The sequence below is a fragment of the Thunnus thynnus genome, chromosome 9 (assembly GCF_963924715.1).
Source record: "Thunnus thynnus chromosome 9, fThuThy2.1, whole genome shotgun sequence".
NCBI classification, from domain to species: Eukaryota; Metazoa; Chordata; class Actinopteri; order Scombriformes; family Scombridae; genus Thunnus; species Thunnus thynnus.
Genome location: NC_089525.1, coordinates 8,556,090 through 8,579,381, shown reverse-complemented (window position 1 = coordinate 8,579,381; position 23,292 = coordinate 8,556,090). Strand labels below are relative to the sequence as shown.

The following is a 23,292-nucleotide window of genomic DNA, read 5'->3' as shown; positions in this document are numbered from 1 at the left end:
GGTAGAAAAGGCTGCTTATCCTGTGTGGGATTCTGCAGCCTCCTGACAGCACATGTATGATTTTTGAGGGGGCACATATTTGCATAAATACTGTATTTCCACATTGTGATTCAATAAAGAAAACAGACAGTAGAAGCTCAGATGAAAGGAACCTGCTACCTCGGCAAAAACTTGTGACTCCATGTGACATGCCCATCACCTGTCTCACTGTTTAATACCTTCAGACACTTGGAGGAGATGAGAGGATTCAGTGGGCTGATTATCTTCTCTGGCTGTTTCATCATCTAAAAGCTGTGTAAGATTAAAATCCTTTAATGTGACCAAACAATAACCAAATACACAAGACCCGAAAACAAAGGTTTTATTTATAATGAATTGAAATTTTAATAAATCCTCTTGGGAACACCAAAAAATGCTCAGTGGAAACACTGAAATTCAGGCCAAAAAATGGGTGCAGTAAACAATTACAATGAATAGGTTAGCAAGCAAGTTAATCAATGCAAATACACAAATTTAAAAGATCCTATTAAATCAAACGACCATTTCACACCTCAGCTGCTGTCTGTCAGGTGTCTTACAATACAGGAAGAAGGTCCAGGTGGGATCAGCTTTTATAGACAGTTTTTATAGACTCTGCACTCTGTCTAAATGGGTCATAGACTCCCCACTACCTTCTCCTCCACTTTCTGGCAAATACTTAAACCAGATCACCAAGTTTTACCTGATCACCACATATTTAACTCCCTTGAAGGTGTGTCCAGGTGGGCAAGTGGTTTAGCCACATATCAACGCCCCATGTTTGATTCTGGGGATGTTTGTTGTTTGTCGTACCCCTCTCTGACTCAAATATTACTCAGAAAACTCCTTTGTAGACTGTTGGGATCATGCGATCATCATCATTAACCACCACGCTATTCTCTCTGATCTTCACCTCTTCTTTCTTACTAATGAACTGCTGTAATAGTCTGATCATCATCATTACCATCATCATCATCATCCCAGCACTGCTCTGGAGTGGAGAAGGGGGGAAAAAAATCTCATAATAAAAACTACATGGATATTCATTAAACAAATACTGCTATTAATCTTCTTTAAGGCGTAGCGGAGCAGCCACAGCGAACTGAATGTGAAAAAAAAGGACTTTTAGGTATTACATAATCTAGTTTCATCTGTATCTGCTGCCTCCAGTCCAACCAGTCAGTGTCTGATTTATTGAAGATGATTTATTTTTTTTAAGCATAACAAAATGAAATGAGTGGGATGTTGAATGATCAGACTTTGCTCCAGCAGCATCTTTATGATTTAAACTGATTTCTTCAATTGAGTTAGTTGTAGAAACTGTCACTCTCCATTGATTGTTTGTTCCCTTTACTCTTACTTCCTTAAAAAAAAATACCCACAAGTTCTTTTATTAAAAGTCGCTCCATGGAAACCAATTAAACATATTTATAGTTGGGTGATGTGAGTCTATTATTACATCAAGTAGTGCAAATTTAAATGAACATAAGTATTAAATTGACTGATTTTGATTATGTGAAGGATTCATTTACTTTTAGACAATGGCTGATAATAGTGATGGTAACACTTGTAAAAGTATTGATAATACAATAATGGTGGTTAGCTTCAGACTATTTAAGTGGCCACTATTGTTTTTTTTAAACCCAATACTATATTCCAGTATTCTGTCTTTTTTTCTGCTCTAAAGCTAGAAAGATTTAGTGTTTCATAGAGATTGTTATTCTCCTCAGGGTGGGACAGCTTTCAAAAAGCCTTTAAATATTAGTACACAAACAGTCCATCCAACTGAGTCTAATGAGCTTCTTTTCATTTTTTTTAAAGGCAGTTGTTTACAAGGAACTTCCATATGAAGCCATTAAATGAAGAAGTAGCCTAAAAAAACAATGTTATACCGCAATATTATCACCATGTCCCAATTAAAGCTGCATTAATTGATTTTTCAGATTCCACTTAGGTCAAGCAGATGAAAAGTTAATATGGCTAATGGGCTGGCAAACAGTTGTGTCTGTTTACACATCCAACAGACACAGAAGCATTCAGTTTGAGTTGTGTTTCTGGTGAATGTGAGTCCAATATTCATTCTTGTTTTAACTCTGTTTTGGTCTCCACCAACTCCTGGCAAAACTATCTGACTAAATGTTCCACCGTGTTCACCAGCTAGTTTCTAACTTTGTTTGCCTGCTGTTTGGTGCTGGCAGGTAGTGTGCAGGTGATTTATTGGTGCTTTTTCGCTGACACAGCTCCCGGCTGTAGCTGAAAATGAGGTTGATGATAGTGGAGTTCGTGGTCCATAAAACCAAAATAACAAGCTAAAACAGCCGTAAAATCTCTCTTGAGCTGAGGGGAACTGACGCTGGGTGATAATTCTCTGTGAGTCTTTCATTACCAGCAACACCTTTCACCTTACACATAACCATTTGATTCATTGTTGATATAAAAATATTGATTAGTGCAGCTTTAAATAATAGTGTATATAGTCATTTGACAGGCCCTGCTCCTTGTCTTAACCTGGCCAGGTGTAATCCTCTTCCTCCTCCATATCCACTCTACAATGTTTTGAGTGACTTCCTCTTTTGGGCAAACACTGTTTGAGTCCCTCCCACTTCCAGGCATCAACAGTGGAGACACTGCTTTAGACTCATTAATATTTATAGGCTAACACAGGATTTTACAGGCTGACCTGTCACTGCTCTTGTAACTGCTGCTGTAAAACTGCATCTCAGATGCCGAAGCGGTCCCCTCACAGCTGACTCTTGGCACAGCTGAAGGGGCACACAAACACACACTCACACACTGATTTAAGCTAAAAAGCTGCAGTGGTGGACAGTAACTAAGCACATTTACTCAGGTGCTGTACTTAAGTACAATTTGTAGGTACTTGTACTTTACCTGAGTATTTCCATTTGATACTACTTTATATTTCCACTCCACTACATTTCAGAGGGAAATATTGTACTTTCTACTCCACTACATTTATCTGACATGATGAGGTCTTTGAAATGATCCAATATTTCACCAAAAATCAGATCAATCAGATTTGTGTATCAGAACTTTGTTTTTTCTTCTTTCCCCTCCCATTAATCATCTCACGACCCCTCAGATTTATCTGGTGACCCATTGGAGGGGCCTGACCCCTAAGTTGGGAACCACTGGACTAAACTAGCTAACTGTATATAAAGCAGTACAAATATATGAACAGTTAAAAGCTGCTTAGACATTGATGCATCAGTATTAATAATCTAATAATGTCATACAATATATATCATAATATATCAATCAGAGGCATAAAATGAATACTTCTACTTTAATACTTTAGCTACATTTTGCTGCTAATACTTATTATTATTACTTAATAAGATTTTTTCATGCAGGACTTTTACTTGATATGGAGTATTTTTACATTGCTGCATTAGTGCTTTTACTTAAGTAAAGAATCTGAATACTTCTTCCACCACTGAAACACTGCTCTTTTAGGGGAAAGATGATTTTACCACAATGTGAGTGATCTATCTGCTTTGTTCTGTGTTGCTAAATGACACTGAAGTCCATGTTTCAACTGGTCCTAATACTGTTGGGGTAAAGACAATGTAGTGTTAATGTTCTGATCCAAAGACTCTTCTCCACTTTGACATTAAATCAAGATTTTAGTTCATTCTACAGAAGTATGCAGCCTTCTGCCTCATGCAGCCTTGTGTGCAGGCTGATCTCACTGATTAGGACGAGAATTACTTTTTCTCTTCAGTAACAGCATCTTCCAGGTTTGTGACCATGACTGGGAAATTATCTGTGTGATGGAGGTGAGCAGGACTCTCCTTGTGCCCTGAAGAAAGACATGCTGTTAACAACTTCTGCTTCATCAAATTTGTCGGACAATTGAATTCAGTAGCTTTCCCTGACATTAAAATGCGTGCTGCGTACCTGTGACTGCTCCTACTGTGAGTTAACTGAAGCCATTTTCTAAGCTGGCCTGGTCCAAGTTTATTTGTATAGCTCTTAATCACAGTTACAGTCTCTAAAGGTTTCACAACGCCCACATTATGGAACAACAAATGTGAAAATTGGTTTGAATCTGCTGATCAGCAGAGCGTGGACATTATACAATACTGGAACTGAAGGGTTGTGGATTTTCTTGCTGAAGCCTCGTCTACTCAGGTTAGAGATTGTGTGGTGATGTGTCCAGTCAGTCTCACTGTTGCTGTTGATGGTGTTGACATCCACAGCGCTGCCAACAGACTGACCCACACTGGCAGAGACACCCACTGCCAGCAAGCAGGAATGCCAATCAATCAACCAATCAGCAGATCATCAACTCATCATTCACAGCACTCAAAGCACCTTCTCTTATCTGCAGATCTATGCAAAGTAACAATGACCTAATTAGACTCACACTCACACACACACTTACTGGCAGCTGTACTAGTACAGTCAATGAGGTGGCTCATTGTGATGAATGGATGGGCGAGGGTTTCCCCTGGTGTAATTCTCTCACCTGCACCCATCAAACGTTTGGTTCATTAAGTCAAAAACTCGTGCTTGTCCTCTGAAAGTTTTCATATTCAGGGTAAATGAATTGGAAACAAATCCAACAATCTGCAACAGTCTGCCAGCAGGTCACATCACAGGATCATTTCACATATCCTTGAACTTCTCTCAGATGGTTGACTCTTAAGTTTGGGAACTAATTTTGTCATTTTTCTAATGTTTTTAGCTCTGGATTCCATGACATGTCTTTGTTTTTTGCCATGTTAGTTAGGTTCTGTAGGGATGACAGTATCAGTCTGTTGGTGTGGAGGTTCACATTTGTGGTTTTGAGTGACACAACTAGCCTTTTGAATGTTATGATATTTGGTGCAGACATTAATGTCACCCTCAGGATAAGTTGTAATCACTTTGGTTTAGACTAACTCATAATGTCATCACCAGGTCAAAATGATCATTTGTCCAATAGTCTGATAAATTTCCATCAGCCCACTTTGTGTTTAATGCTAATTAGCACTAAACTTCCACATGAAGTCAAAGCTGAAGACCAAATATGAACTTTGTAACAATATAAAATCTCTGTATGTCTGAAATGTTTTTTTAAGAGGCTCTAATTACAGTGATTTATGGAATATCCCCTTCATCTGCCTGTATTTGTCTTTTAACAGGGAACATATTGGACTTCACACTCAAACATTTACTTTTAGACTGTGGGCTGTATGAGCTTCTGTTAGGCATTACAGCATTTTGATGACTCACTCGGCATGTCCTACATTGATTTTGGAACTAAAAAGAATTTCTCTGAACAATAATGAGCCTTTTGTGATACTTTTATTTCTTTTGTTTTCTCTCTAATTGCCTGTTGCCCCCAGAATCTTCATCATATCAAGGTCATTTTAATATTGAGCAAAAAAAACGAAACCCCAAACAAAAACAAACAGACACCACTTATGTCTCCACCTACACAACAGGTTATTGATTCTGTGCTAAATAAAACGTGAGAAGTATAGTTTCTCCTGCAGTCATAAACACTCGATGTATTTTGGGGGGTTTTACTGAAAGGGAAGATGTTGAGGAGTCCAATCAGCTGCCATCTGGCCCGGGCTGGAGGTTTCAGCACCACGGACAGCGCACAGCCTCCACACACTCAACGCTACTGTTTCCTCCTCTATTATATGCTTTTGTTTATGGTTTCCAGAAAGATCCACCTGACAAACAACAACCCTTATGAGAAAATTATGCAAGGATGACGCAGACATATCATGGCAACTCATATCATATCTTCGTGTTATCGAAATTTGATTCCACCAAAACACAGGTTATCCACCTTTTTTATTGGCAGGAATGTTTACCACCAGTACAAATGACATGAGCTGCCTCACAGTCACTGGTACCAAACTGTCCCAGGCTAATGTCTTTAAGGGTGTGTGAAGAAATAAATGTTCCTGAAAGCCAATGAATTCTGTTCCTGTTGGCGGCTGTTTTCTTGATCACCAACCAGAAGTCGTTTCCCCACCTTTCCGTTTAACATAACATAAAGTTACAGCGGGGCGCATTAGAGACATTTAAAGTCCCTGTAGGAGTGCAGCAGGGATTTGAAGGCCTGTGGGTCATTGGTCATTGGTCCACAGGACCCTCAAGCATCTCGGGCTCTAGCAGCCGCCTCCTTCCCCTGCCACAAAACGCCACACACTATTCAATCTGGCGACTTGGCGGACTGCAGACGAGACTCTCTCTTCAGGAGGAGAGAGAGAGAAAAAAGGGGGAAAAAAAAAACTTTTGGTGCTTTTTGAGAGTGCTTCACGAGTCTGATGCTGCTGATGGGCAGTTAGGTGATCTGGGGGTAAAGTGATCATTGGTTGTGTATGGATTATCGATAAGTGCAAACAGGAACGCGTTCCAGGCATTAATTATTTATATATTCCTGGTAAAGCGGCGGGGATGCGAGAGAGACGCCACAGCGGCGCGGATCGCCCGCTCTGAACCGGAGGAGTCACCGGCAGATGATGTCCCAATGTGAGAGTGCTTCCAGAGGAGACGGAGGAGAGGACGAAGGAGGATGAAGAAGGGGGGAGAGGGATCGAGAGCGGCAGAGGTGGAATATAATGAAGTTGAGTGGGAAAGGACTGTGCACCGTCTTCTCCAGCACCCTCCTCTTCGTGTGCGCCCTGAGCGAAGTTGTCGTTGGATTAAGATGCGTCTCGCTGGGATCTACGGTGAAAGCGCATTTCCACCTCGGCGCCGCGGCCGGGGCTTTCTACTCCGGGCTATTTGTGGGAATCGGGCAGGTCCTGCTGGGCACCGCGCTGCTCTGTTGCATGGAGAAACCCGGCTGCAGGAATTTCTTTCTCCTCGGTGTTGTGGTCTTCTTGTTGGGAGTCCTCACCGCCTTCTCCGGCGCGGTAGTGGACGGGGACACGGCTTCTCTGGTGGAGAGGAAATATTCCCATTACTGCTTCCACTCTGTGGTTGTGAACCCTGCCTGCGAGCAGCTGAGGGATTACCAGCGGAGTCTGGTCATCTCCACTGTTCTCAGCACCTTGGAGTGCCTCCTCGGGCTCATCAACCTGGTGATCATCAAAAGGTACAAAACAGCGCAGTTTTCTAGGAGCAGACAGTCTCAGAGGCAGAGCACCGGGGCGATCATCTTCAGAGAGGAGCGGGACTGCTCCTTGGCGGATTTCCAGCCGGTGTCTTACATCAATTTGGGTGTTTTTAATATGTTTGACGAGACAGGTGCAGAAGTGCAGTGCGGGGGACACCCGTCAATCGAGCTGCCGGGATACTCGCCCACGGACCCGGAGCTCAATCATTGCTTCCCTTTCTCCTACCCGCTCCCCAGTGAACTGCCGCCTGCATACGAAGACATTTTCCCCGCTGAGGCATGCAACACATAGCCGCTCTGGAGCCCCAGCAGCGCTTTCCTCTGCTGTGACAATCAATGACTTTGTGCTTAAACAGTCCCCCCCTCCTCTTCTTCCTCCAACACCCCCAACAGAAACCAGTAAGTTACACAGGAGGACAGCAGCAGTGGATTTTAATTGACCTGATTGCTTTTCATTCTGATATTTTCTTACATCTGCCCGGTAGCTTATATATTGTACATCACCAGTCAGACTGATGTAGATGATCAACAGGCCCAGACAGCGCAGGCCCATAAACGCAACAGCTTGCTAGTATAACAAATGCAGAGTTTGTGTTTTGAATGTTTGCTGTTAATATTTTTACTTGTGAATAAAAAGTGTATTTAACCTCATCTGAAGTCATGAAGCTGCTGCCAGTATAGCTTTTGGAAATCCTGGTCATCGTGTGTTCAGTCTAAACTTAATTTCCACGGGTTCAACCAGCTTCTCCTGATTACTGAGTGTGATTGGTGCTGTGCATTTCACCAATTTACCATTTTTATTTTTTACAATATTCAAGAGCCATCCCTAGTCTGCTATATAAGCACTTATTTTCTAATCTATACCTGGAGCACATCACCGTCATGCCAGAATGTCGACTGCGTGTGGTGTCCACTTTAAAGGGGTACTCATTTCCCATGATGCAACTTAATAGCATCTTTCATTAGACCCTCTTCGCCTGGTAAACACCCATGTCTTTTAAACTCCACACCCTCAGTTTGTAATGCATGCTTTCTGTTATAGAATTTTATTTTTTTGTTGTAAGATTTTAAAAATCTCCAAGCCAAAGCTGAGATAACCCCGATGACATCACCGGGGTTGTTTTCTCACACTTTGGAGCGCTCAGTCCAGAGACACAGAAGACATTATACATCTGTTTTCCCAGGCTGTGCCCAGTACTTCTTGTGATGAATAAACTGAACTCAATGTGAAAAATTGGTGAAGTGCCCCTTTAAAGTTAGTTTGGTAATATTTTACAAAAGATCAAGCTGGTACAACCGGTCCTTTAAATTGGCATTTGCCTCTATTAATCATAATGGATGTTGGGGGTACTGGAGGAGCAGAGGGACAGTCTGAGCCTGTCTGAACATGTAACTTATTTGCTGTAAAGAAGTAGGTGGGGGATGATCCAAAACCCCCAATTTATGAGATCCTTTAATGCACCCCCAGATGGGCCAGGCTGTTCGGATATGATACTGACTGAAGGTGGTCCTGCACTGTTTCCAATTTAAAAGATTCAAACTGTGCGGCGCTGCTTCCCATATTGTTCCATTTGATGTGACCTGAAATAATTTATTAATGTCACCACACACTACTAACCACATTATCTCCCAGCCAGGATCCTCCTTATGTTTCCCCGGACTATCAAAATCTTGTCAACATCACTGTTACTAATTTCACTGAACAGTTAGAACAGTGACAGAAAAAAATATAGGTTTGGCTTCATCATTATCTGCCCACCTTAAGACATCACTGCTCTGCAGTAAATTAATTGAAATGGTCCTTTTCCCTCAAATTAAAGCCCTCAAATGAGCATCCGTGGCCAAATGTCTCTCTAAGGGCACTTTGACAGAAAAACTTTAAGAAGTGCTTTACTGGCTCAATGTAATAATCCTCCTTTTATCCTTTCCAAACCGTGTGATGATGCTTTCCACTTGCTCACTCTACTTAGGTAGAGGTTGGGCTTTGCGTGCCAGAGCTGAATACAGGATAAGGCGAAAAAAAAGACAAGAAAAAAACCCCTGTTCTCTTCCTCTAAAGGTTTGCTGCTTGTAAAAACACACAGCTACAACCTAAGATTAACTCAGCAGCCGACCAGAGAACAAAAGCGGTCTTTGGGGAGCTGCCGTCCTAAAAGTTTCACGGAGGGGTGTCCAAAGACACGTGCAAACAAAGCTAATAGTAAGAGCTCTGTAAAAGTCACCTGCTGAGGTGGTGCACCAGCAGTGTCCACTGAAAGAAACCAGAGCAGAAAACGTCAGGTTCAGACCCTTTCGGGAATGAAAGACCAAGATCCAAGAGCACAAATAAGGTGTGTGCACTCGCCAGCAGCAACTCTTTAACCTAGAGCACAGACGCCTGGTCAGCAGTATCACATCAGGCTTAATGAGTTAGCTGGACTGGATATGTTTCAGGTGGTCTGTTGTGTCTGTTTTTATTTTTAATCTGCTTAAAAAGCCAATGTTTTTTTTTTTTAGATTTTAAAGACCCCCTAGATTTATCCTGTGACCCACTGGAGGGGCCCTCCTGTATATAAAGTAAATAAATTAGCTCCACATTGACTGTCTACAACAGTAAAATGCTGCTTATACATGGATGCATCAGTGTTAAAAGCCTAATAATATGTGACAATATATCAGTTAGAGGGGCAATTTTGCTGCAGAACGAGTGCTTTTACTTTTGATACTTTAAGTATTTGTTGCTGATAATACTTCTGTACTTGATATACTTAAGTAGGGATCTGAATGAAGGACGTCTACATGTAATGGAGTATTGCATTGTTTCACCAGTACTTTTACTTAAGTAAAGGATCTGAGTACTTCTTTCACCACTGCTCCCTTTAGACCAAGCTCCTTGCACAAATGCTTGTGGCTCTACTTGGCCTCAGCAGACATCATGTACATGATTTTAAGGTCTATGATGGTCCAACTTTAAACTGTTGGGTAAAACCAAATGGGGCCAATTTGCCTTTAGAGAAAGTAGCTGAGAGTGTTTTCTGCCTTCTCGGTAAATGTCATGTTTTCAAAGATCAGTGCTCAGGGAGCTGGTCCAATGAAGCAATGCTGCTTTTATTAAATATTTTTATTATGCATGGTGCTTGTTACTTAGGGAGAAGTGGTCTGACATTCAATAACTGAAGTCAAAATGAGATCAAAATGGCTCAGGTGAATCAACATCATTCACTTTTACTTGACTGCTTTTAAATGGGATCTATACAAGACTTAATGTAATATAAATAAACCCATAACCCAGACGGTGAAATAGATGAAACTCCAATAAGGGGATGGTGCTATGATCCCTCCAATTAAACCACTGGAACTTCAGCACTGGCTTTGTTTGCACTGGGAGTTATTGGACTGAAGATATTCTCAAATTCCATTTTCCAGTTGGGTGTCTGGTTAAGCTCAGCATGGAGTTTTATATATTTTCAGGAAAGTCTCCTTACATATGAAATATTTGAAAAATCATCAAATACCCTCAGAATATTTTTTAGCTGCAAGTCAAACTCTGCAGAAACATCAGCAAATGCAAAACGTCGATAAATTGCTGATTATATCTTCAAACTTAGGAGGCCTGTAGAGAAGACACAAACATGCAGATTCCTAGAATAACATTTTCTGACATCTACGGCAAAAAATCTATTACATTGATAACTTGGGAGTGTTATTCATTTATTTATGTATTTATTTAGCTGAATTGCCTCCAGAAGGCATGATTGTGAGGTGAAGCTTAAGAAAGTATTTTAGTTGGAATACTGAGTGACTCGGTGAAGGCTGAGCAGTGTTCATGCTGTTAGGATCACTGCTCACAGCACTATAAAATCAGCTCGTTGTATCAGCCCCAATTATAGATCTTTGCAACAACATACTGCAGTTATTGCCACGCGGATGTTATCTTGATAGTCTGTATCATGACAGACTGGGTCACACTGTCTGGAATTTGTCAATCTAAAAATAATCAAGCTTTCTATTGCGTTATATTTGTGCCTCAATCCTGAGTGTGCAATGGAGAAATGATTATCACAGTTTAATTTGAGCAAACAAAAATCTATTGTGTGCTCAACAATGATATATTATTTTGTTGACATTTTGACAGTGTGTCCTAAAGCTTATTTTAAAAGGCAGTTAATAGTAATTAGTGGTGGAAAGTAACCAAGTACATTTACTTACATATCCAAGTAAAATTACTTTACTTGAGTATTTCTATTATATGTCACTTTATCCACTACAATTCAGAGGGAAATACTTGACTTTTTATTCCACTACATTAATTTCAATTAAATTCAATTAAATTCAATTTATTTATGTGGCGCCAAATCACAACAGAAGTCATCTCAGGGCACCTTTCACATAGAGCAGGTCTAAACTGTACTCTTTAATTTACAGAGACCAAACATTCCCCCCATGAGCAAGCATATGGCGACAGCGGTTAGAAAAAACTCCCCTTTAACAGGAAGAAACCTCAAGTAGAACTGGGTTCTAGGTGGGCGGCCATCTGCCTTGACCGGTTGGGTTGAGAGAGAAAGAAGCACAATAAGAACAATAATAATAAGAAGGACAATAATGATGATTTGACAACTATAGTATCTGCTCCTTGGTGGTTAACAAATGTCACCTGTCTGTTCACTGGAAAGAAGATTATACAATAAATCTAATCTGTATTTATCCTGGGAGGTTGACTGAGCCTGGGTGCTGTTTTGTAGCAGCATCCTGCTTCACATTCATAACATTCACACTGAACCGTCCAGCGCAGCCAGTGATCGAGTCGCTACATGATAGGAGATGGGGGTTAAGTGCCTTGCTTAGTGGCACCTTTTCATAGGATTTGACCTGCTTCTATAAACCAAAATCTAACTTCAAACATCACAATTCTTCACAAGTGGATTCTAACAGAGCTGGGATTGCTGTTAAAAAAAAAAGACATTTCTAGTCTTAATCACTAATGCAATCCCAAAACTGCTGCAAAATGTAATCGACAAAGTGTATCTGCAAGTGATTCCTTTCCATTAATGTATGAACTGCGCCTTTGAAGATAGCTCATGATATCCTCTCCACCACATAAAAAAAAAAATCTGCTGTTTCAGGGGTATAATGATGAGTAATTGCATATTTTAAAAAAAGCAAATGCATGTCAGGTTGTAATGTAGGGCAGTCTATTATCCTAAGTTCTGTTTTCTTTGTGGTCTGGAGGATTTTTTTTTCCTGGTGGCAGATCCTTTGTTGGATAGCAGTGCTGCATTAGTGTAATGACAGCCTCCGGCTCTGGTCACACAAAATAAAAACCGCTGACTTGCACCTCAAAGTTCCTCACTCTGTGGAATATAAGGGAGGGTTTCTGCACAAGTGATTACACTGCAGATATTTGGATGAATGATGTACATGGACAGCTGCGTACAGCCGGGGCGAGCCCTGAGGCGAGGAAGTGAGATCAAAAGTCTTTGGCGTTACTTGAGACATGGTTAGACAAATAGCTCATTTACATGTGTAATAACTTTTTAAATGTTGTAGTGCCACTTTTGTAAATTTTGAAAATAATAGCTCTGTCGCTGAGAGAAAGGCAGCACAAAGAATTCACATACATATATCTCACATTACATATTTCCTCCACCTACATACTTTTCTGAATGTATGTCAAGGACAAAACTTCCGGCCATACTTAAAGAAAAAAAAACAAAAAAACAATACCCCCTAAAAGCCTTTCATTAGACACATATCCATTTGTCTGTGTGCAGCTGCCAGAGAAAGTTTTGTTTGGAAAAGCTCCAGTGGCTTTTAAAAGCCAAGCTGGTCCGTTCCTGACAAAAATGTGGTTCATTACGTATGTGTGAGCTTCCAAGACATTAGACTCGCTTGTGCCAATTTCTCAAATGCTTGATACTTCTTTATAATCTCTTTGACGAATTTTGAAGTTTCATTTTCCCTCTCCAGGAGCAACGGTATTAGAGCTCTCATTATGACTGAATGCATAATGAGCAAAACAGCAAACACAGAAAGGCATCGCAGGGGCTTCAAAACATTTTATCAGCAGAACTACTGTATGTGTGCTCACATTATTTACAGATAATAATCAATTTATTGCTTAGAGCTTAATGTGCTGTAATCAAATTAAAGTGGCATCTATTGATCACACTGATCAATGTATTCGTAGAAGCTGGCCATTAGCATTTGTTATATTATTCCCTGAAATGCTGCATATGACAAATATTTAAACCGAATGATTGATGGAAATCAGCAGCATTAGAAAACTGACAACTGAAAATACAAACATTTATATTAAAATGTCAAAGATGTTAAAAACGTTTAACAAAAACAATTCCAACTAAAGGTTCACTTACTTGCTTTGTTTGGAGCTTTCAGTCCTCATCAATGGAGATGGGATTGTTGACATCTGAGCTCAGTAGCTGATAGGATTTCAACCACAGCACTTTTAGATCTTCTCATCCTTGTTCACTTAATGTGAAGCATAAATTATCACTCTTGCCCTTGGTAATAGTTTGACAAAAGAATCTTAGCTTGAATCTACAAAACCTGCTGCTTTTTTATATTTTGGGATGAGTGGAAACCAGTTGTAAATACAACACTGACATTATTATCACCATTTAAGTTGATATGGCAACTTGTTTGCAAACTGTTAAAAAAAAAAAAAAAAAAAAAAATATATATATATATATATATATATAAATGTATATATAAATGTGTATATATATATATATGGCCAGCAGACACAGAGGAACATTATTATTGATCTGGGGTCGTGTTTCTGTCCAACCGGCAAATCTAAGTTCAATATTCACTCTCCTTTTAGCTCTATTTTGGTCTCCATCAACTCCTGAGGGAAGTCTAGTTAGAGTTTTGGTTTGCTGTTTTGTGCTGGACAAGTAGCATAAAGTGGATTTTCAGTTTTTTCATTGAAAACAGCTGCATGCTATGAATGAAATGCGACTGTGAACCAAAACAGTAAAGTTGTGGGCCATACAACCAAAACAACAATTTTAAAGACATTAAAAAGCTCCATAAAACTGAGGGGAACTGCAGATAATAGCTGTTGTTGGGTGATGATTCTCTGTGGCTTCCTCACTATGAGCGACCCACTTTACATATAAGTAGACATATGAACCATTGTTTAAATAAAAATATTGATTATAGCAGCTTTTAATTCAACTTACCTGCTTTTTCAAGAGCCTTCATCCACTGATGACAACTGTGTAATATGAATTAACAGTAAGCTAACATGGACAAGAAGTGCTATTTAGATGAAAGCTCCAGAAAAAGCTAATAAGGACATTGAGTGGGACTGTTTCAAATGATTATTTCCGAGGTCAAGCATGAACATACCTCATGCTTATGTCAAAGATGGTTTCCCAGACTTGGACTTAAGAGTTAAAGGGGCAGTTAGTGCAGTTTTACAACTTCAGTGTATAAATTGATACTGCAGGAGTTTGATCAGGTGATTAAATGTTAGCTTTGCCAGGTGCTGAGATTTCTGGCTATTTTGAATCCGGTAGTTTGTGTTGGAACAAAATCTCCCCATCTACAGAAATATCTTCTGTTTTAAAAATCGTGACTTCATGTTTTTTGTCAGTTACAGGCTGCTATAATTCAAGAGGATGGAAAGTCTTTGTTCAGTAGGAGAAACTGTTTTATTGACTTCATGCTGTAGCCCTAAAGAGGTCGATAAAGGTCATGGATGACTTAACAACTCTTTAATGGCCAGCGCCAACCTGCAACTGGATTTTGTGGATTCAAATTGACTCATCTCACATGGCGGCCTGCTGAACTAATACTTAGTGAATGCTTTTCCTCCTCATCTTTTGTACTCAATATAAACCAAACTTTTTGCACCAGATGTCTGTTTGTTCCATTTGTCTGCAAACTAATCAGCCCCATTTGCCGGCAAGGTATTTTATATTATAACTAACTCCTGGCTGGTTTGTTCATCTGCGTTGTCATACTGACAAGATTATGCTGTTATTAGATTTGCGGAGTGCCACATTTCTCACCTAAAACTTTTCCAGGAGTGCCACTGTTATATTATTCAGAATATGGAGTTATTATACAAGCCCCAGAGAATATTCTCAACACATCTTGACATTTAAGGAGGAGGAAAAACACTTTAACTTTTCAGTTTTCAGTCAGAGTCGCTTCCATATTTTTTACTTGACTTCTGCACATGGTGAAAAAAACTGATTTCTTGTATTTATCAATGAAAAGATCTCAAAGGTTCATGAGAGGTTAGCAAGCAGCTTTTCCACTGCTATGTTAGAGAAGCCAGTAGTAATTTTATGCAAACAGCAAGTGTTTCCCTCCAGGCGTCTTTAACAACCGAGCAGAGTTTTAGTGAGCTGGATTCCTCTCAGTTGCTTGGAATGGAAAGTGTGGCAGAGATGCAGTGAAGGGAGAAGGGGAATCCTGGCAGAGTCAGCAGCCACAGAGTGAGTCGTGTGTCAATCAATAGCTCCTGCAGTGGCTGTGTTTTCAGAGGGAGCCAGCTCTAAAGTTCCAATAACCTCTTTGGCTCACTGCCATCTGCCACTTAGCAGACAACTCCTGGAGCATCAAAAGAGCGGTGCGGTACAGCTGAGGTAAGGTCGGTTTCACAGGGAAAGCTCAAACTCAAAGGCACAACTTCAATTTAGTTCTCCAGCTGCGCTGTTCCTGTAATTAGCTCTGTATTTTCTTCTGGACGGCCAGACATGCTTAGTAGTCCTTACTTCACATAAAAGAAAGATGAGGACCACACACAAATCAACATGCTAACAACTCCTATTCCAACAACATACATGCTGAAAAGGTGCTTACTGATTTATGACATGATTTACACCCTTTCACATGCACACAAACACAGGCACCAACTATAAGAAACAGTCATTTCAAAGTTTTTTTTCACAAGAACAAAAATGTATCGCTTTTATATATTTTAATATTGTTAAAGATTTATATCAATTGCTTAGCTATTACTGAAACTTGCATAAACTGATTTTTAGGCAGCTTGCTGGTAGCTGAAAAACCAAAACAATGAGCTGAAGGATGCTAAAATGTTCCACAGGGCTGAAGCAGCTTTAAACCAAGTTTACCTGTAGATACTGTAATATTAACAAAGCAGTTTTAACATAGGGATCTGGAAACTTTAAAGTGGAGTAAGCAGTGGAGATTTGACAACAATTGACTATTTAAGGAGAGAGACTGGATTTGATGGATAACACTGTAAGAGCTCTGTTGTGAAACCAACCAAAACATCTGCTAGCCTTTGTTTGTCTCACATCAGCTCTTCCAAATGTAATGGGATGTTAAGAAAAGACAGAATCTAAGAAACAGTTTTATAGCAAAAGGGACACAATGATTATTTACCATTAACCAACTGCCAAAAACACACAGCACCAAACCAAACCAGATAGGGACTAGACATGTTCCTTTCCAGAGTAGCCTGGGGAAGTCAGATGTGGGGATACTCATGAGCTTGTGTGTTGGAATTTGTCCCAGAAAACAAGAGGGTAACCTCAATATGACTGAAGGACTCACAGAGGAAGGATCTGAATGCTGTTAGCAGATCAGAGTATCAGGCCTTCTTGGGGTCCAGGAGAGGGCACTGCCTGGGGACATATTCTGTTCGGGGACTTCTGTTGTGACTTCTGCAGCTGTGAGCAGCTGTATTGGACCTCTGTGACAGCCTTGGACTGTGCATAACAAACAGTATGTTTCAGCAGCAAGTGATTCATTGGTATTCCTGGACCAGATCACCTTAGGCCAAAAAGAATCAGAGTGGGCCATGTTTAAAGCTTCCATTGCTGAGGCAGCTGCTAAGAGCTCGGGCCAAAAGGTCATCTGTGCCAGTTGTAATGGAAACCCAAAACCCCTCTGGTGTAGGAGGCTGTCAAGCTGAAGGAATAGGTCTTTTGGACATAGTTAGTCCATTAAACTCCCTTATTTGCTGACAGGTATTGGCAGGCCAAAAGGACTGCAGCCTAAACAGAAGCATAAACTCTAGAAGAGTTTGGTGTGTACATGGAGACAGTTCTGGCATGTTTATACAAATTGATGCTCTTTACGTTTATTTTTTACAATATTAGTTGTACTTGTTGTGAATAATGTTGGACAATGGTGACATATGACTATGAGAACTACAAGACTACAGGAAAAAAGTGGAACTACAATTCCAAGAGGGCAATCTCAGAAGTATGTGGCAAGGTCTAAGAACTAGGGGTGTGCCCGAATACAAATACGTTATTCAGCAAAGCACAAATAGTGTTGTTTTTTTTTTTACGAACAATTATTTGTTTTTCGGGAAATAAAAACCCAAAACAATTACCAGTGTGCATGTCAGTTACATCGCTATTTCAGTCTCTGTCCTCTGCTCCACTGTTACATCTATCAGCAGGTCTCAACGAGGGGAGTCACATCCACCTGCTACATGATGCACATTTCCTAATATGGACATCACCCCCGGAGTTGGGGGTGTTCCCCAGAGATACAGCTGAGCTACTGACACAAGCAAAGTGCTCCCAAGGGACTCTCCATAACCTGTTATTCCCTTTCTCCTTTCCACAAAGTTAGGTTGTAAAAAATAGGCAATAAATGAAAAGTGCAAAGCAAAAATCGCCTTTGAAGTTCTTCCCTACACATTACACACTGTGCTGTCTCTGTGTTATGGGTGTATAAATAGGTAGAGGTCTGTCTGCAATGAGTGAAGCTTTAGCTCAGTAGTCAGCGCAGTCATCTATGATCTGGGAGACTCCAGTTTGAGACCTGGTGTGGGGGCTTCCTTCATAAGGTAGTTTATTCATGAACACTTATTGTAACACTTAAATTTTCTAAAATTAAAAGTGTAATAAAAACAAAAACAGGATTTTTAAGCCTCTTTCCACTTTTTATTTGAATACAAATACAAATAATTTTGCTGCCTCAACAAACACATACAAATACAAATACTGGGCTCTCCACACATCCCTACTAAGAACTATGACAGAGTATATTATTATTATCTAGCAAATGAGCTAAACAACTTTTATGCTTGCTTTGAGGCCATCGGCAGCCAGCAAGCAAAAACAGCTGAAGCAGAGGTTAAGGGATGGGTGGGTGCACCTTTCACACCTATCACCCTTTCTGAGCATGATGTCAGCATGGCTTTCAAACATGTGAACACCAAGAAAGCAGCAGGACTTGGTGGTATCAGTGGGCAGGTCCTCAAACTATGTGCTGACCAACTAGCGCCAGTGTTCACAATGATATTCAACCTGTCCCTGCCTCAGTCTCTCATACCAACATGCTTCAAGAAGTCCACCATCATTCCTGTGCCCAAGAAAACAAGACCAGCCTGCCCAAATAACTACCACCCAGTGGCACTCACCTCTGTAGCGATGAAGTGATTTGAATGGCTGGTCATGGATTACATCTGCTCCTCACTACCCAGCACACCGGACCCACTACAGTTTGCCTACCGTCCCAACCGATCAACTGAAGACACCATAGCACATATCCTCCACACCACCCTATCTCACCTAGACAAGAAAGGGAGCTATGTGAGATCACTGTTCATTGACTACAGTTCAGTGTTCAACACCATTCAGTCATCAAGCTCAAGGATCTGGGATTAAACACCTCACTGTGCATGTGGATCCTTGACTTCCTGACAAGCAGACCCCAGGTGGTGAGGGTAGGTGGATACATCTCTTCTACCCTCATCCTTAACACTGGAGCACCACAGGACTGTGTTTTGAGCCCACTGCTGTTCTCTCTGTACACACGACTGTGTAGTCACTTTCAACTCAATCATCAAGTTTTCTGACGACACAGCTGTGGTGGGCCTGATCACAGATAACAATGAAAAGGCCTACCTGAAGGACGTAGAGGACCTGACCCGCTGGTGTCAGGACAACAATCTACTCCTGAACGTCAGCAAGACTAACTGGGAACCCCTCAAACACCGAGGAATTTCTACTCCTGCAGCATTGAGTACGTCCTGACGGGGAACATCATTGCCTGGTGTGGAAATAGCTCTGAACAGGACTGCAAGGCCCTGCAAAGTGTGGTTTGTTCAGCTGAACATACACCAGGTGCTGCAAGAATAAGGCCAGGAGAATCATTAAGGATCCCAACCACCCGGAGAACAGCCTTTTCTCCCTGCTACGGGAAGAAGGTACCGGATACACCAAGCCAGCATTGAGAGGCTCAGGAAGAGCTTCTACCCTCAGGCCACCAGGGTCCAAACTTTTGACTGGTACTGTAAATGTAGATGTGTGGAACTGAATCAATATGGGAGGTTCATTCATTCATTCAACCTTTATTTATACTTGTGAGAATCATTAGGGGAGACCCTCATTTACAATGAATTCGAGTCAAATTACATAAACAAATAAAAGGAAAACAACAGCAAGGTGATAAAGCAAGAGAGAAAAGGCAATACTACAATTAAATAAAAAGAAGCCATTAAAATGTGCTGATTAGGAAAGATAGATAGATTAAGATAATTAAAATAAAATTAAGTTATGTAAAAAAAAAAAACCTCTGAAAAAAACACTCAAAATAGATTAAAATAATTTAAAATGTAAAATGAAACACAATTGCAAATAGAGGTTGGGAGGTTTAAGATCAAGTTTCTTAAGTGTCCAGAAGGTATAAGTGTATTGATTTTGAGAAGGTGCTGTAATTTGTTCCAGGAATCAGGTGCAATAAAATTAAAAGCAGTCTTATCAAGTTCAGACGTGACTCGTGGAACATAAAGCAGGAGCCGGTCAGCAGAGCAGGTCTGACAGAGCTCATCTGAATAACAAAGTCATTCTGAAAGGTAAGATGATAGTTTTCCAATAAGGGCTTTATAAATAAAAAGATACCGGTAAGTATCACCTTTCTCTTGAAGAGAAGACCACCCATCCCTATCATAAAAAATACAATGATGTGTGCCATAAGCATCATCAGTAATAAATCTCCAGGCAGAGTGATAGACAGAGACCAGAGGTTTAAGAGTGGAGGAGGATGTGTGTCTATAAATCACATCTCTGTAGTCCGAGACTGACATGGAAACTGCCTCTAAGTAGAAACATACACACCCCTGTCTGGTTTTGGGTGCTGGCTAATATATGTCTGACGTTATTGGTTTTGAACAAACATTTTCCATTAAAACTAATTGAATTCAGCTCTTTGTGCGTTAGCATTTCTGATATCAGGGCAATAATACATCTTCAGTGCATCATCACTTTTCCTGAGTGGGAGTTTTAAGAAAGACTCCCACTCAGAAGTGAGCACAGCATAAAATGTGTGGTTCCTTTAATGATGGCATTGAAGTCCAGCTCCTGAAGGCATAAAATAATCATTTAGTGGGTGGATAGCAGATAGGAGGATGATTACTAAATTATCATCCTCCTACTACTACACTGTATGTGAAGATACGCTAGGTGCACTTTCACAGATGGTTTCTTGTCCAGTTTTACTAAGTCAGTAGGAAACTTTGACAGGAGAAACTCCAGTGAAAGTGCATCATATGTCATCCATCCTCCAGAGCAGACTGGGCCTGTAGACAGATGGCCTCCACCCAGGCTGTAAGGAGCTGAAAGACAATTTAATGGGCAGCTAATCACTAATATTGCAGGGAGGCTGTTCATGAATTCTTAAAATGTCTGTTTTAAAGATGTAAATGATCAACCAATTTTTTCCTTAAGTTGTCACAGCCAAAAATCAAAAAAATCAAAAAAAAATCAGAGAAACTAAACTAAGTATAGTAAATAATTTATTTCAGTATTAAGAACACAAATAATGAAAGTAGTCTTGATTTAAAAGAGTTTTGTCATCTGTCACTTTTCATCATTTCACATCCGTTTCAACTCTGCGACAAAAACAAAGAAGCCAAAAACCCCAAATCAGTCACAAAATACAGAAATAAGAAGTGGTTAAATTAACTTTTGGGATGTTTTCATCACATTCAACACTTCATAAAACAAAAGGGATCACAAACAAAGAGACACATACACATTAACAGGATGAATTGCATAGTTACCTTTAACTAAATAACCAGAATAAGCTGATATGCAAGTTTTAATCTTGAAAAGGAAGCACAAATTTGAGATATTTGTGCTTTTTCTTACGATCCAAATTTTTCAACATGAAGAAATAAAGATAAAGAAAAAAAACCCATTGTCCTAAATGTTACCTTGAGTGAAATATAGAATTGAAAAGCCTGTAGTCAATGCAAATGTGGAGTATGTAAATTCAACATACATATAAAAGAAATACAAGATTAATTTCTACAAAGATGGGGTTGCAACAGTATACACAAAAAAGAAGTCCACTTTTATGTGAGAGCCCTGTATTGCTGACACGTACTGAAAGGCTTTCAACCATGTGCTTAGTACAATTATTCTGATCCATTTCATGGGTTGGTGGTTATTTGGATACAGGAGAATGCTTTCACACGGAAAATGTTGTCCCATCAGATTCGTGAGAAGCTGCTTTGAGGTCTCTTCTTGCACCGGTGCAGAAATGTTTTACAGAAAAGCCGTGAGGTTTTGGAAAAAAATAACATAAATAAACCTCTAGTATAAACATAACTATGCGACAGGATTTCCTTTTCTCTCTGAGCTGAACACTTTGTGAAGTGATGCTTTTTATCTGTTTGCGTTGTTTAGAATAAACAGACTAAGAAGTAGATGAATGAACAAAGAATAGGGAAAAAAAAAAGGGAAGAAGGCCCAATAAAGAAACCCAAACTTTATCCACAGAAAATACAAGAAAAACTAATCACAGCGTTGGCTGCTGGTGGCAGATCTGCTGCCAACATCAAGAAAAACCATCACTTTAATGATATTATCAAACCTGGTGTCCCAAAGTACAACAAGAGTTTCTCATATTCCACAGAGCTGGCCGGAATAATGAAGTAGTCACAGGTTTTCATTTTAGTGCTGATGAGATGCAGAAGGATGCTGCCCAATCAAACATTATTCATCCTCAGCACTGTAGAAACACACACAGCAGTCAGCAACATTCATTTCTATCTCTCAGATAAGTATTATGGAAGTTTCTTCTATGCAACACAGAAAAAACATATATAGCACTGACAAAAAAAGTTGGAAATAATCAGTCATACATGGTAGACAACTGCAACACTGTCGCTTATATCATGTGTTTTGCATCATCTTATATATCAGAGACATTAGAACAGCTGCTAGACAAGCACAGTGATGGTAAACATACCAAACACTGAATGAATAATTATGAGTGATAAAGATTATCTGGTTCATAAATTATTTCCATCAGGACTTTGTTTGGAGTCTGAAAAAGAGGAGGGGCACTTGACAGCAGCACACTGTCAATTTAAAAAGGGTCAATTCAGGTTTGAGCCCGACAAGCTCACAGCTAAATGTGTCCTTCTTCTGATGCAAACCACCCAACCCGCAGTGATACATATGCAGCGTGTGTCTGTCAGTGACCCTGTGTATTCAAATGTAAATCCTCTTGTTTGTCTGACTTTTCAATGATGTTCGGGACATTTAAATTCTGTTCTCTGCAGGTGTAGTCGGAGTCGAGGTTGTCCCTGTGAAGGTGAGGCTTAAAAGGAAGTCTCAGGAACAACCACGACGGCAGCAAAACAAAAGAATGAAGCTCGTCTTGCATCAGATATACTCAGACACAGCATTTGCTTTTTTCGCCCCCCTTTCTTGGTTTGGCGGTGCTTGGCATCTGCTTCTCCGACGCCTGTGGCGGCTTGGGGGATGTCAGTGATCTTAGCCTCGGGCGAGGTGCTGTTTCAAGGCAGACAGCTCATCAGGGTGAGTGACAAGTGTTGGGGCGGGAACTTAGGATTCACTTTTCTGCCTGGGGGTGAAAAATTGCACACTGTAGCTTTAACACAAAATCTTTCAACTGGCTTTTTCTGGACAAATCTCAAAGGGTAATGATGTAACAACTGCCAGGTTATAATCAGCAAGGAGCTTTGAAGCAGTCACAGCTGTTCATTGACAACACAGATGTCCATAATTCGACAAAATAACTGCTGGAATAAAACTTTTTGCATTTACTTTGTAATACGCTGTGACAATAAAAGACTCCTGTGTATTGGAAGTGTGAACATTTTTCTATGATTCAAACTACATGAACAAACATGATGAACCGATGGAGTTTATGAAAGACAGACTTCCTGACGAGACTTGGACACCAGAACTCACTGTGACTGCTGCTTAGATATT

At 40.2% G+C, this 23,292-nt stretch overlaps 2 protein-coding genes across 2 annotated transcripts in view; one reads left to right on the top strand and one right to left on the bottom strand.

The window, feature by feature from the left end:
• The first annotated feature begins 5,262 nt into the window (after positions 1 to 5,262).
• LOC137188738 (transmembrane protein 271-like) lies at positions 5,263 to 7,725 on the top strand. Its single transcript, XM_067598344.1, has one exon. It carries the CDS (start codon positions 6,603 to 6,605, stop codon positions 7,392 to 7,394), a length of 792 nt encoding a protein of 263 aa, XP_067454445.1. The 5' UTR covers positions 5,263 to 6,602; the 3' UTR covers positions 7,395 to 7,725.
• Positions 7,726 to 20,694: 12,969 nt separating this feature from the next.
• Positions 20,695 to 23,292, bottom strand: part of pigg (phosphatidylinositol glycan anchor biosynthesis class G (EMM blood group)) — a 67,280-nt gene continuing 64,682 nt past the window's right edge. The window contains exon 14 of the mRNA XM_067598643.1: positions 20,695 to 22,921. The gene's annotated coding sequence lies outside the window, so the exon portion shown is untranslated. The remainder of the gene's footprint in view (positions 22,922 to 23,292) is intronic.

Excerpts from the sequence above, each read along its gene's own strand:
- LOC137188738 (XM_067598344.1), top strand. The coding sequence starts at position 6,603 with ATGAAGTTGAGTGGGAAAGGACTGTGCACCGTCTTCTCCAGCACCCTC.